We start from the raw sequence: 13,124 nt of genomic DNA, 5'->3' as shown, positions 1-13,124 counted from the left end.
TGGGTGTTCGAGCGAGTTCGCGCGCACCACGACTAATCCCACGACTCACTGAACATCTTCCAAACCCAGTGAGCATGTAAGGCACCACGGGGTGACATGCGTGCACAGTGAAGTTTGAACTCAGGATGCAGAAAAAGGAAACAAGTCTCTTCAACCGCTGGACCAAGACCTCAAGTATATCTTTTGTTGGTTTCTTGATTTTGATGTGCGTGGTCTTGAGGGTCTTAGTTGCCAGTAATTTGATGTATACTTCTTCTTTTTGTTTTATTTATATGTTTATTTTTGGTGTGTATTTGTAGGAGGTTTGCTAGGATTAGTCTCTTCTCCGCTTCGGATTCTACTTGAAACAACGGTCACTCGTCTTAAAAATGTACCTACCAGAATGATGGGGTCGTTTGCAAAACATTTGCAGCTAGGGGCATGCCTTTCTAAGCTACTGGGTGAATTGTTTGGAATGTACATACGAGAATGTTTTGATGATTTTTTCTGATTTGATTTAAAATTTGTAACCTTTTCTATGCTAAGAACTTGATTCTGGTTGTACTAGTGTATTGATCTATGCTTCGCAGTTCATCAATATTATATTTTTAAAAATGTTAAAAACATATTAAAAAAATGAAGTAGGTTAGATAATCATTAACTATGATTTATCTATATGCGTTGTATTATGTGAAAAAAGAACTCAACCATATATCTATCCAGATTATATATTGTAAAATTTGACTGACAGAAGATATCTCAAATGCCTCTTTAATTGAGCGAACGCCACACATTCATTGGGATGCGTGGAACACGCGCAATCAACTTTTGCCACACGTCCCCGCAACTTTTCGAATAAAAAATAGAAAACACAACATTAAAATACTAAAATACCCTCTATAATCCTCTTAACTACACATCATACCCATGCAAATTTTATTATTACAATGTACAATCATCTGTGTTTAAAGCTATAGTGAAAATCCAAGCCATTCAATTTTTTTTAATAATTTTGTTTTAAGGCAAGGGGGAAAACATGACACCTGAGCTACGGCTTGCACTGCTTGTGTAACTGGAGTTTCAAGGTCGTCAAAAGGTAGCCTACAATCCATGTCAAACACTATCAATTTCTGTATCTCGTTTTGGACTTTGATTCTGCTTCAATCTAGTTTACATGTGTTGTTGCTCGTTCCGCCACAGGACATTTGACTCTTGATCTTGAATCAGTTTTTAGATGAAGTGGATTATCGAGTTTGTTTATGAGGTGATAATGCACTTAGAAAAATAATCAGATAGGGAATCAACTTACATGGGGCCCGCATTTACTTGTCTCGGAGCTTATAAATCTATCAAGTCCAGTCTAGGTTATAGAGATAGAGCTAGATTTCCTAATGCAAGTGTGTTTGTTTTTTATAAATTTAGAAAAATTATTTTTAATTGTAATTATTTAGATTAAAATATATATTTAGTTAAAATTATTGTTAACTAAAAAGTATGTTCATTTTGTTAAAATTATATTTGAATTTGATGTTTATTTTAAAAAAGATCATTACAAATATATAATTTATTTATTTAGCGGCTAAAGGAGAGTGCTTGAAATGAGGGTAGAATGGTCAATGGTTGTAAACTGTATTTTTTAGCCAAACAAAATTTGTTAAAATAACAATTTAGTTATTTTAACTCAATATAAATAATCCAATAGAAAACAAATTAAAATTAATTATGAATTTTAATTTTTAACAAACTCAATGTTAAAATATATAAAAAAAAAAAACACAATAAAATTACTCGAATCAATTGGAGTTAATTTACCAAACTCATGGCTCAAGTTATGAAAAGAGGATAAGTTTATGAAAAGCAAACAGAGATAAATCATGAAATTTAATTTTCAATTAATCCAATATTGAATGATGAAATTGAGGAAAAAGAACTTGAGTCAATCGAGTTAACTTATTAAACTCGTGATTTAGGTTATAAGACTGAGATGATATCATAAAAAATAAACAAAAAAAATAAAGTTCAATTCTCAATAAATCTAATATTGAAAAATAAAATTGAAATTTAATTATCGAATAAAAAGACACAAAAAAGTGACTTTAGTCAACCAAATTAATGTATTAAATTCGCGACCCTGATCATTAGATAATAATAACTTTATAAAAAATAAACCAAGATAAATCATGAATTTTAATTTTAAATAAATATAATGTTGAATAAAAAAATAAAATAAAATCAATTAGAAAAAGAAAAACTTGTGGTAATCAAGTTAACCTATCAAATTCATGTTTCAGATATCAAAATATCTTAATAAAAAATATTATAAAGTATAATTTATAATAAATATAAATTTAAAGGTTATAATTAAATTTATAAATAAAATAAAATCCGACAAAGTAAATAATGCTTTGTTTGAAGAGTTATTATAAAACAGTGTTTTTTTAAAATGTTAATTGTTAATGTTAATATTAATGGTAATTGTTAATAATCCACTATCATTTATAAAAAAACACATAGCTAGATACTGAAGTCTGTGAAACAAGAACACGAAGGAGAGAGAAAAAAGAAGAAATCATGTCGAAGAAAGGAGAAGTGGTGTGTGTTACCGGTGGAAGCGGTTGTATTGGCTCTTGGCTTGTCCGTCTCCTTCTCGACCGTGGGTATACCGTTCACGCCACCGCAAAAAATCTCAGTAAGTTAAAAAACGACTTGTAGTCCGTCCAATATTGTTAGCAGTGGTCGTCCTATTGTGTTTCGCTAATTCTCTTTCCTCTGATTTTGAATTGAAGAGGATGAAAAGGAGACGAAGCATCTAGAATCACTTGAAGGAGCAGACACGCGTCTCCGTCTTTACCAAATTGATCTCCTCGATTATGACTCCATTGTCGCCGCAGTTAACGGCTGTGCTGGCGTCTTTCACCTGGCCTCTCCGTGCATCGTTGATGCAGTCCATGATCCTCAGGTACTAGAGTTGTAGTGATAACTCGTCGCCTTTTTGCCTTTGATTGATTTTTTATTTGTTTAGTCACACAAAATTTCTGTGCATTTCTTTCTTTATTTTTCCTGAAAGAATGAGCTTTTGGATCCGGCAATTAAAGGAACAATAAATGTACTAACGGCGGCAAAGGAGAACGGCGTCAGGCGCGTCGTGGTAACGTCTTCGATTTCTTCTATTACGCCAAGTCCTAACTGGCCTGCAGACGTCATCAAGAATGAGGAATGCTGGACGGACGTTGAGTACTGCAAGCAAAATGAAGTGAGTACTGAGTAGTGTCTTGTTCTTTTAATTTATTTCCTAATAAATATTACTTTGTTGACTTTTGTGGATTATCATGTGGTTGATTTTGTTTGTTTTGTTGTGGTGATTAGTTTTGGTATCCATTATCAAAAACACTAGCCGAGAAAGCTGCGTGGGAGTTTTCAAAGGAGAAAGGGTTGGATATGGTGGTGGTGAATCCGGGTACAGTAATGGGTCCGGTTATTTCACCGGTGCTGAATGCTAGCATGGTGATGCTTGTGCGCCTTCTCCAAGGTTATGTTGTTCACTAACTCAATCTATGATTACTTGTTAACTGCATTGTCATTCTGGGAAATGTGTATGTTCGTCAACTAATGTTGAAGATTTATATAGTGTTAGGGCTGTGTACCTTTATGTTTCTTTGAATGTACATTATTTAAACCAATTAATCTGAGATATCTGACTGAGGTTTGAGGTGAATAAGAGTTTGAAAGCATGTGGCTTATTGTGGATGTCTGGTTTAAGATATGGGGTAATTTGAGTAACACTAGGAAATGGGGAAAGTGAACAGAAAGAAAGTTATAGGGACGAAGGAAAAGGTGTGGAAAAGATTGAAGTTCTTTTCTCTTTATCTTGGTTGGAAGAGCCGAGGGTAGAAATAGAGGAAGTGAGTAGGAAGGGTAAAAAAATAATAATTAAATCATGCTTTCTTCACCATGTCCACATGTTCTGGGAGCGAAAGGACTTTATGGTTGTTAATTGGAAGCTAAATTTTCCCTTTTTAGCTACTATTTGTGAACAAGGGAAGTAGTGTTCACTTGGTTTAATTTCCTTCCAGTCCTTCATCTTCCCTCCCACTTCCCGCCTACCCAACAAGTTGTCAATGTTTAGCTTCCTTGCCATAATTGAGTTGGCACTTGGACACTCTAAGCAGTCAGATCATAGAAGTAGCCTATCTATAGTTTGTTGAACAGCAGAATTAGTCATGAACTAGAATCCAACATCACTTTTATTTCTTTGCACTAATAGGCTTATAGCTTATAGCTTCAACAGCACAGTTAGATTTCCTTCTAATGCACCTCTTTCTCCTGCCGAATAGTAGCTGTGTCAGGGAAAAGTTTTTGAGGAAAATGCATAGAAAATTGCAAGAACCAGGAACAAAGATTAAACTTTTTGTTAGTTTTGATTGTCTGTTCATGTGCATACCCTTTTTTCAATAAGCTAACATTCCATTATACTATTGCAGACATGCAAACATGTTTATGGAAGTATCTTGCTAATAAGCCTCTAACTCAATCATTTTGACTCTTGGATTTCAATTTCCTTTACATCATTAGCAAACTGGTACTAATTTAACAACTTTGCTATTATGATTTCTTGCACAAGGAAAGCACTAACAATGACATTTTGTCCTTATTGCAGGCTGCACTGAGACATACCAGAACTTCTTTATGGGATCTGTCCATTTTAAAGATGTAGCCTTGGCACATATTATAGTGTATGAGAACCCATCAGCAACTGGCAGACACCTGTGTGTTGAAGCTATATCTCATTATGGTGACTTTGTGGCCAAGGTTGCTGAGCTATATCCTGAATATAAGATTCCTAGGTAAAGAATTTAAGTTTGTTTTTCTGAGTGTGTACTGTGTGATGAATATGTGACCAGACCTATGCACATTTTTTATGCCTAGGAATTTGATTGTCTGTTGTCTGCAAAACACTGTTGAAACCATGTGCTATATTCTGAAATCTACTTTCCTCTTCAAAATGCTCTACTACATAATTTATTAAACTTTGCACGTGGTTGTACATGTGCAAGGAGCATTAAAGCTATCAAAGTCTTGATTGTCGTTCAAAGTGTCTCGGTAGCTGGGAGCATTAAATTTAACTGGTCTTGCTCTTTATTCTCATACAGAGCTGTGCTTGATGTTGCGTTGTGGATCAAACTTCCGTCCATTGCCACCCCTGCTTCATTGAGATCTTAAAACTTCTTTCTGGCTGTTTGATGGTGTGAATCATTACTGCTTGATCCTTAATGTGCCTGTTGGTGTAGGTTGCCGAAGGATACCCAACCTGGGTTGTTGAGGACAAAGAATGGAGCCAAGAAGCTGATGGACTTGGGTTTAGAATTTATTCCCATGGAGCAAATTATCAAGGATGCTGTTGAAAGTTTAAAGAGCAAAGGATTCATTTCTTAAGAAAAAGCTTCAGGGATCAATCTATGGGGTAGAACTGATTAGTGTGTTTGTGCAGGAACAATCACAGCTTGCATATGGAGGTTACCTGTAACGTTGGCAGGTCTCAGTGTTACCGTTTTGCTATGTGGACAGTTTGAACAGGTCTATGTATTCTAAGAAGAAGAAAAAAACCTTGGTTTTGCTTTGCTTCGTGTTCTCTTCTCTCCGAATTTCAGCGTGTCATTTGTTATCGATGGTTCAGACTTCAGAGTCTTGAACTCTTGGTAATTAGCATGAATGGGATCGATTCAACAAAATCATTGCAGTTTATGAAGTCTTTAATTGCATGCTTGTAACAACTAGTTTTCTGATAGTTATCTCCTGTTTATGATATGCAATCATTTAAAATATGTGCAATCGGTGTCCTGTAATAGTCTTCAGAGATCATAATCCATCTTCTGAGGTGAGGTAGACTCCTTCAGTGGTGTTAAGAGCGTGGGAGGGCCGGTGCTCGGCAAGTGCAAGATCGAAGGAGCGGGTAAAACGTAAATGTTGCACGCAAACCCATCAACATTTCTAGATTTTTGAATTAGACTAGTTATAAGTTTGTTAAAGCAAAGCTTTTTTTTTTTTTTTTTTTTTTTTTGACTCAATTAGCTTGATGCCATTTCATGGTGTGCGGATCCCATAAAATTTTTTATTACAATAGCCTAGAACCTGAGGGCTCGACAATGCACGTGTGAGGGCTAGAAGCCTAGAACCTGTAGGAGCCCATATCTTTCTTGGGGAATGAACCTGTTTTTTTTATTATTATTATTTATTTGGGTTACGGGTAGCCTGTGTAAAGCCATTTTCCAGGGATTTTTAGTGTCTAAGCCCGGAAACCCAAAATCAGTACTCCTTGAAGCAAAAAAACTATTAGACTTTACGTGAAAATTAAAAAAGAAGAAGAAGAAGAAAGGGGTACTGAATTCCCTGTTTTCCTGGATACATTTCTTTGTGGATGGAAATAAGGAATTTACTATCCTGCCCTTAAAAAAAAAAAGCACAAGGTTAATGATTAAGAGCAGAATTTTGTTTGCAATAGAAGCTTTTTGGTATTTTAAAATTGATCAAGGGCAAGAATAGTGTTTAACTTTTAAATTTTATAGTAAAATATCATAAACACCAAAAAGATTCATGCATTGTTGGATGCCATTGAAGGGTAAAATTATATTTTTAATTAACAGATGCACAGAAAAATAATACATTTGCCCTTATAAACAAAAAAAATTTGCTTGCCAAATAGGGGTGTTTTGGTCTTATTCTTTTTATTTGTACAATAAAAATAACTTCTTACGCTGGAGGCTCAAATTTCGATACCTTGGTTTTGAGGGTGTTTTTACTATTAACCTGATTGTTTTTTTATTGTTATTTTTTTATTATTATTATTATTGTTTATCTTTTAATAAATTAAAAAAATTATTTTATTGACACAGGCACACGTCAACCAACATGTTATATTTGGATGATATGTGCAGTTGATTTTGGTAACTAAAAACACCGTTACAAAGCGTTTTTAGATTCATCGCGGCATCTCCTCTATGTAACGGTGGCGCATGCATAGAATGATCTTTCGATTTGGCTCCAATAATCATTTTTTATTTCTCTTCTCTCTCCCTTAATTTTTGTGCTATACCCTGCAATTTTCTAGACCAGCCCCATAAGTTCTTTTTATTTTTTATTTAGTCCCTCATCTCTGGTTAATATTTATTTTTTAAAAATAATTTTTGCACACCAGAATTTGTTTCAATCTCATCCTTGTTTGATTTTTTTCATTTCTCATATTTGATCCCCATTATTTTAATGTCTATTTATATCACCTAAGATAATTTTTATAATTTATTATTTTTTTGCAATTTCACCCCTATTATTTTTTTCATATCAGATTTTATTCTCATTCTTTTGGTTTTTTTTTTTTGCTTTTCAAATTTTTAAGGTTAATATTTTTTTTACTCAATTTTATCATTTTTTAAACCAATTCTTTTTCAATCTTGCTTTTGATATTTATTTAATTGGAGATTGAGTTTTGTTTTTTTTATATGCTTTCCACGCCTTTTTTTTATTTGTTCAGGTTATCTTGTGGTTTTTTTATTTGTTGTTCTTTGTTAAATTTATTTTTTCAAACTAAATTTTATTTTTGAATTAATTGGAATTGATTGGTTGAATATAGCCGAATACTCACTTCAATGTGTTTTGTTTAGTTTGCTTTTTTAAGGCACTACACTATCGACCCATGCAACTTTTTTCGTTGTCGTTGTGCATGTTGTTGCAGTGGAGTTTGAACCATTTCAGTCAATTTTTTTGATTGTGGGCGATGTCCACAGTAAAGTGATTATGAGTTCTAGTGATTTTTCCTATATTTTTCTTATATTAATGATATCAATGACTTATTTTTTTAGTTAATTATTACAAGATTTTTTTTTTAGGATTCATTTTCTATCATTACCTTCAATTTAAATCAAGTTATTAAATTAACTTATATTACTGAATATAATCAAGTTAATTAAGGATGTTCAAAAAAACCGACCAACCGATTAAACTGAAAAAACTGAGAAAAAATTAACCGAAAAAACCGAACCGATAAAAAAACCGAATAAAAAATAAAAAAGCAGACCATCCAGTTCGGTTCCGGTTTAAAAAAGCTTAAACCGATTGAACCGGACCAAACCGAACCGGTTTAATTATATCTAAAAAAAAAGAGTATAAAAAGAAAATCCTAATCCTAAAACTAAATACCCTAACCCTCACAGCCGCCTAATTTCCTTTCCCCTTTCCCTCCTCCCTTTCCCCTTCCTTTTCCCATAACCCTAAGAGCCGCCCCCCTCCTTTTCCCCCTTCCCCCCCTCCCTTTCCCCCTTCCTTTTCCCATAACCCTATGATCTCAATGTTCAAGGCTTCAAGGGATTATGAATCATCTTGAAAGGTCAAATCTGAACTTTTGGTTCAGGTAGATGGTGTAAACAATAGTCCCACTTGTGAAGATGGCCATCAGAAAATAGTGATGATTTTGGCAGTTACAAACTTTTCTTGGGACATAGATGAGGCACTAAGATTGTTTCATTATCTTCTTGTAAATATTTTTGAGATTTTTTTGTTGTATGAAAGCCTTAGATTCATCCTAAATGGCAATCTATCCAAGATGTAGTACACCATCTCGTTCCTCCATTGGTACAAAGCCCAGATTAAGGTATACAACGGCAGCAACAAAAATACTTCGGTTTTTCTGGTTTTGGATGCTAAAAACCGACCCGAACTGAACAAAACCGGTTCGGTTTGAACCGGTTCTCAGTTCAGTTCGGGTTATATTAACAAAGACTATTATTTTTCGGTTTAGTTGAATTTTTAGGTTAAAACTGGACCGAACCGGACCGTGAACACCCCTAAAGTTAATAATACGGGCATCAGGTTTTTTTCATTTATTATTTTTTTTTTTGAAATACTATTGTTGCCTGAGTTTTTCTCATGTTAAGAAAAAAAAAAAAAATTGAATTAGAGGGCGGCATAGCGTGGGTTACAGTGTAGTTGAAAACTAAGGGCACATGAAATCAAGGCAGTGAATGATTCTAATAAATAAAAAATTTGTCTTAGTTTTTTTGCCTGGAATAACATAAATGGACCGTTTTGACTGTGCCGGCAGCGTATTATGTGGTGGCAGAGTCAGCTGACATCCACCTGTAAAATCCATCATTTTTGTTTCCTTGAAAAATCGTCTTCAAATATACTCTCACTGCTCCAAATTATCCTCATCTTCACTTTCAAATAACGTCGTAACCACCTAATCTCTCTTCCTCTTCTTCAAATTAAAGCGAACAATAATTAATTAAAAAAATCATAAACTTTCAGTGATGGCTTCTCGTCTAACGACCACCGCCCTCTCTTTCCTCACTTACCTCTTGATTCTCTCCTCCTTCTCTTCATCTACAACAATTCACCCTTCAAATTCTGATAAAGTTTCCCTGGCACTATACTATGAATCTCTCTGTCCATACAGTGCCAATTTCATAGTGAATTACCTTGACAAGCTCGTTGAAGATGATGATCTTCTCTCCATCGTTGATCTCTACCTCTCTCCTTGGGGCAATGCCAAAATCAGAGGAAACGGCACCTTTGTTTGCCAGGTTCTTTATAAAAATTGACCCTTTCGAGCTTTTATATCATTGACTATTATCCGACTGAAAAGGTCAAATATTTTTGTGGGCAAGGAATTGCTAGGCTGCTAAATTTTGTTTATTTGATGTTTAAATTGCAGCATGGTCCATATGAATGTTTATTGAATACAGTGGAAGCTTGTGCAATTCATGCTTGGCCTAAATTGGTTAGACTTCTTGATTTCTTCAAGTGTGATTTTATTTGGTTCAGAATAAGTTTTATGTGGTAATTAAGGTACCCAGTATTGTTATTTGTGTGTTTTGGTTCTCTGTCTTAAATTTGTGATGTTTATGATGCAGGAAGACCATTTTCCTTTTGTTTACTGTGTTGAGAAATTGGTTTATGAGAGAAAGTACCCAGAATGGGAGTCATGCTTCGAAGAATTGGGTTTGGATCCAAAGCCTGTTTCCGAGTGCTTTACTGGTGGATATGGAAATGAGGTTAGTTTACTGTTAGATTTATTATGCTTTTGAATTAATCAATTCAAGTTGTGTGAGGCAATTTTGTGTCACCGTGTTCTCTATGAACTAACAAATTAAGTTACCACGAATAGATCTTCATATGTGGTGATTCCTCCTAGTTTACAGTAATCAACAGTTGCTTTTTTAAGTTGTTCATTGAAATGTATGGACCTCGTATCTGGTTGATTAAAACATGACTTGGTCTATTGCATATTAGCTGGAGTTTTATGTAGACGCACAATGAAGTTAAGGCTTTGATTTCATGATTGTTTGATGTTAGGAAGCTCCAATAAAGTTTCGACAGTGACTTGTTACAGATTCTGATGACGATCTGAGCTTAGTCAGGGAAAATTGTCTTAACTTTCAATTTCCTGGGGCACGTAGGGAAACGCCTTTGATTGAAGCAAATGCATTAAGAAATCAGCTATAATCTTATGATACTTGCTACTGTGGTTTTATTTGCTGGATTGACTTTAAGGGGGTAAGAAAATAGTTTTGTTTTCCTTACCCTGCTACGATGATACTGCCTGGTTGGTTATAGGCAAAATACTAAACTCTGAAGCTTGGAAGGGAGAAAAGTTTGAATCATGCAGATGAAAAGTTTTGCTCGTTAGATATCTGAAGAACCAGCATACTGTTTAAAAGAGGGATAGTTCGGGCAGGCAATATATGGACAGTGAGGTGAAAGTGAAAAGGAATAAATATATTGAAATCCCTGTAACGATTTGAATTGCTTTAGACCTCTGTTTAATGCCTCGCGACAGTGAGGAAAGCCTGAAGCAATGCTTGAATCAAATGGTTCTAAGAGAAAAGCCCATGCGACTAGAAACCTTAGCTCTGATTCTGAAATTTCAATGTACGGTGATCATGTCATCTTTGGCATTTCCCCCACTTGTGGCTTGGTTACCTGTATATCATTTTGGCCTCCCACCTAAAAGTTCATTGTCTTATACCGCATAAAGATAACTCAATGTTCTGCTGACTTCCTAATGTTTCCTTCTCTCTTTTGTCATTATGTTATTTATTTGATGGTCCAAAAATTGTTTTCGCCACATAACTTATTGGATCTATTTTTGGCACTTCTATGCAGCTTGAATTAGAGTATGCTGCTGAAACAAATGCCCTTCAGCCTCCACATAAATATGTGCCATGGGTGGTGGTGGATGGACAGCCACTTTATGAGGTTTTGTTCTTTTAACTACAACCATAAGAAATTTGTCTTGTTTGACGACTACAAAATTTTGTCACCAAAACTTTCTGCAACCCGGTTGCAATTTTGCTATTTGTGATAACTGTTCTTCACTCATGAACCATTTATGATTGATCATAGGTTATTGATTTCTCTGTACTTTTTGTTTTTTTAGTTTTGGAAGATTACTTGATGGAATTTAGAAATTACTCTGTTGTGATTTTTTTAGGACTACGAGGACTTCATAACTTACATCTGCAAGGCCTACAAAGGCACTGCCACACCCAAAGCTTGCAACAAACAATCTCGCCATTCCATCCCAAGGGCAAAAGCAAAATCAATCCCTCCAGTTTGCTACAGGGATACGATTGTATCAACATTATTGGAATCAATAAGATCAGCAACATCATTGTGGATGCAGTAGATGCATATCAGGGCTGCTTCAGCATAGATGCAGCGCAATTTTATTTACTTATTCCCTTTTTATTGTAATTATGATGTCAAATTAGCAGTACTCAGCTAAGCGCATGTCTAAAGCTGTTTCCCCCCCTTTTCTCGACTGAGCATTATCTATCCATGACTATCTACTACTTGATGACATTGTGCTGTGATTGTGGGATTGGGATATGGTTAGATGATAAGCTGCCGGTATATATTATCAATTGAGCTACATGTATGTGTCTCGACGAATAATTGTAGCCTGTATTACGATGTTGCTTGATAACAGCGGTCCGGTGGTTGGTTGCATGGATCTAATATGAACCTACATAGAGATGAAGGCACTTGAGCGGAGCAGTGGATAGCCGATGCTAAGAATCGGAGTTCTGATAGCTCAGTTGAGCCTATGTTTACAATATCACCTGTACGACTGACACATCAGGTGGAGGCGTGCCCATCGGAGCGGAACAGATGCAGTAGTTCAGATTTTGTCATCACGATTCTATTCTCCACTAGCAAGACCTGAATGTAGTAGCTGTTACACGCCTTGGACATGGTCTTATATACAGTAGCGCTTTCTGTCTCACCTACGTCGGGAATTTTTTGTTTGAGCTTGATTTTGGTTAAAGCAACCATCCACTGAACCCTCTCATCTCTCCCAGAATATTTACACAGATTCATCATGAGAGTCGTGTTTATACGTCGGCGAGGTTATTACTTCTTAAAGTTTAAATAAAAGCCACTGAAACCTCTCCCCTCCGGCGTGGTTAAATCAACAGACTCGATATCTGGTGGGCTTTTCCAGCGCAGGTTCAAATCCTTCTGTCTGCGGCTTTTGCTTTCGTATTCGTGGAAAGCTCTTTTTCTTTGATGGGCTGATTGGTTCAAGCAATTGTCCCCCATTTCCAGCCCAAATTACCAGATCCAGTTCTGGACTTAAATAAGCTGAGCCTGCTACCAAGACCGTCCTGGCCTCTTTCTTTCTTTCTTTTTTTAAATTTCATTTACCTCTTATGCTCCTTGTATGTCCATCCTCTTCCTCTGTTCAGGTGGATATGGTTTCTTTCGAGAAAAACAATTCAAGGGACTCTTAAAGACTTAACTGATTACTATATTCTTTCTTATCTTTATTTTTCCTTAATGATAAAAAATTTCAAATCAGTTTTCATATACTACGATGAGTTAAATTCACAATTGATTCCAACCTCAATAAATTAAACTGTACAAGTGACGGAAGAATGTCAGGAAATCTATTTTTCTGTAGAAAAAACTAAACAATTATATGAGCAGATTTAACGAATAATTATACTTGGATTATAAGACAACATACAAATGTGTATATTGTCATCTTTATTATCATCTTTAGGTGCTAAGGACGCCCACAAACTATTGTTCATCGAAACCAGGAATATGCTCTATCGATTACGTGATATCATGATAATCTTGTGATCACA

At 35.2% G+C, this 13,124-nt stretch overlaps 2 protein-coding genes across 3 annotated transcripts; both read left to right on the top strand.

Moving 5' to 3' along the window:
- The first annotated feature begins 2,478 nt into the window (after nucleotides 1–2,478).
- LOC118027553 (cinnamoyl-CoA reductase 1) lies at nucleotides 2,479–5,719 on the top strand. Of its 2 annotated transcripts, none has more exons than XM_073411252.1 (6): nucleotides 2,479–2,668; nucleotides 2,766–2,938; nucleotides 3,047–3,232; nucleotides 3,346–3,508; nucleotides 4,637–4,823; nucleotides 5,130–5,269. In XM_073411252.1, the coding sequence occupies exons 1-6, from the start codon at nucleotides 2,551–2,553 to the stop codon at nucleotides 5,197–5,199; spliced, it is 897 nt and encodes a 298-aa protein (XP_073267353.1). In that variant the 5' UTR covers nucleotides 2,479–2,550; the 3' UTR covers nucleotides 5,200–5,269. The 2 variants fall into 2 exon arrangements, with proteins under 2 accessions (XP_073267353.1, XP_034886819.1); XM_035030928.2 differs by having other exon boundaries at nucleotides 2,480–2,668; nucleotides 5,268–5,719.
- A 3,418-nt stretch (nucleotides 5,720–9,137) lies between these two features.
- On the top strand, nucleotides 9,138–11,832 carry LOC118027554 (gamma-interferon-responsive lysosomal thiol protein). Its single transcript, XM_035030929.2, has 5 exons — nucleotides 9,138–9,551; nucleotides 9,683–9,748; nucleotides 9,882–10,022; nucleotides 11,134–11,226; nucleotides 11,462–11,832. Exons 1-5 carry the CDS (start codon nucleotides 9,279–9,281, stop codon nucleotides 11,654–11,656), a joined length of 768 nt encoding a protein of 255 aa, XP_034886820.1. The 5' UTR covers nucleotides 9,138–9,278; the 3' UTR covers nucleotides 11,657–11,832.
- The last annotated feature ends 1,292 nt before the right edge of the window (nucleotides 11,833–13,124 follow it).

This window comes from Populus alba, chromosome 9 (assembly GCF_005239225.2).
Source record: "Populus alba chromosome 9, ASM523922v2, whole genome shotgun sequence".
Taxonomy (NCBI): Eukaryota; Viridiplantae; Streptophyta; class Magnoliopsida; order Malpighiales; family Salicaceae; genus Populus; species Populus alba.
The sequence above is the reverse complement of the archived record's forward strand: the minus strand, read 5'-3'. Positions and strand labels throughout refer to the sequence as shown.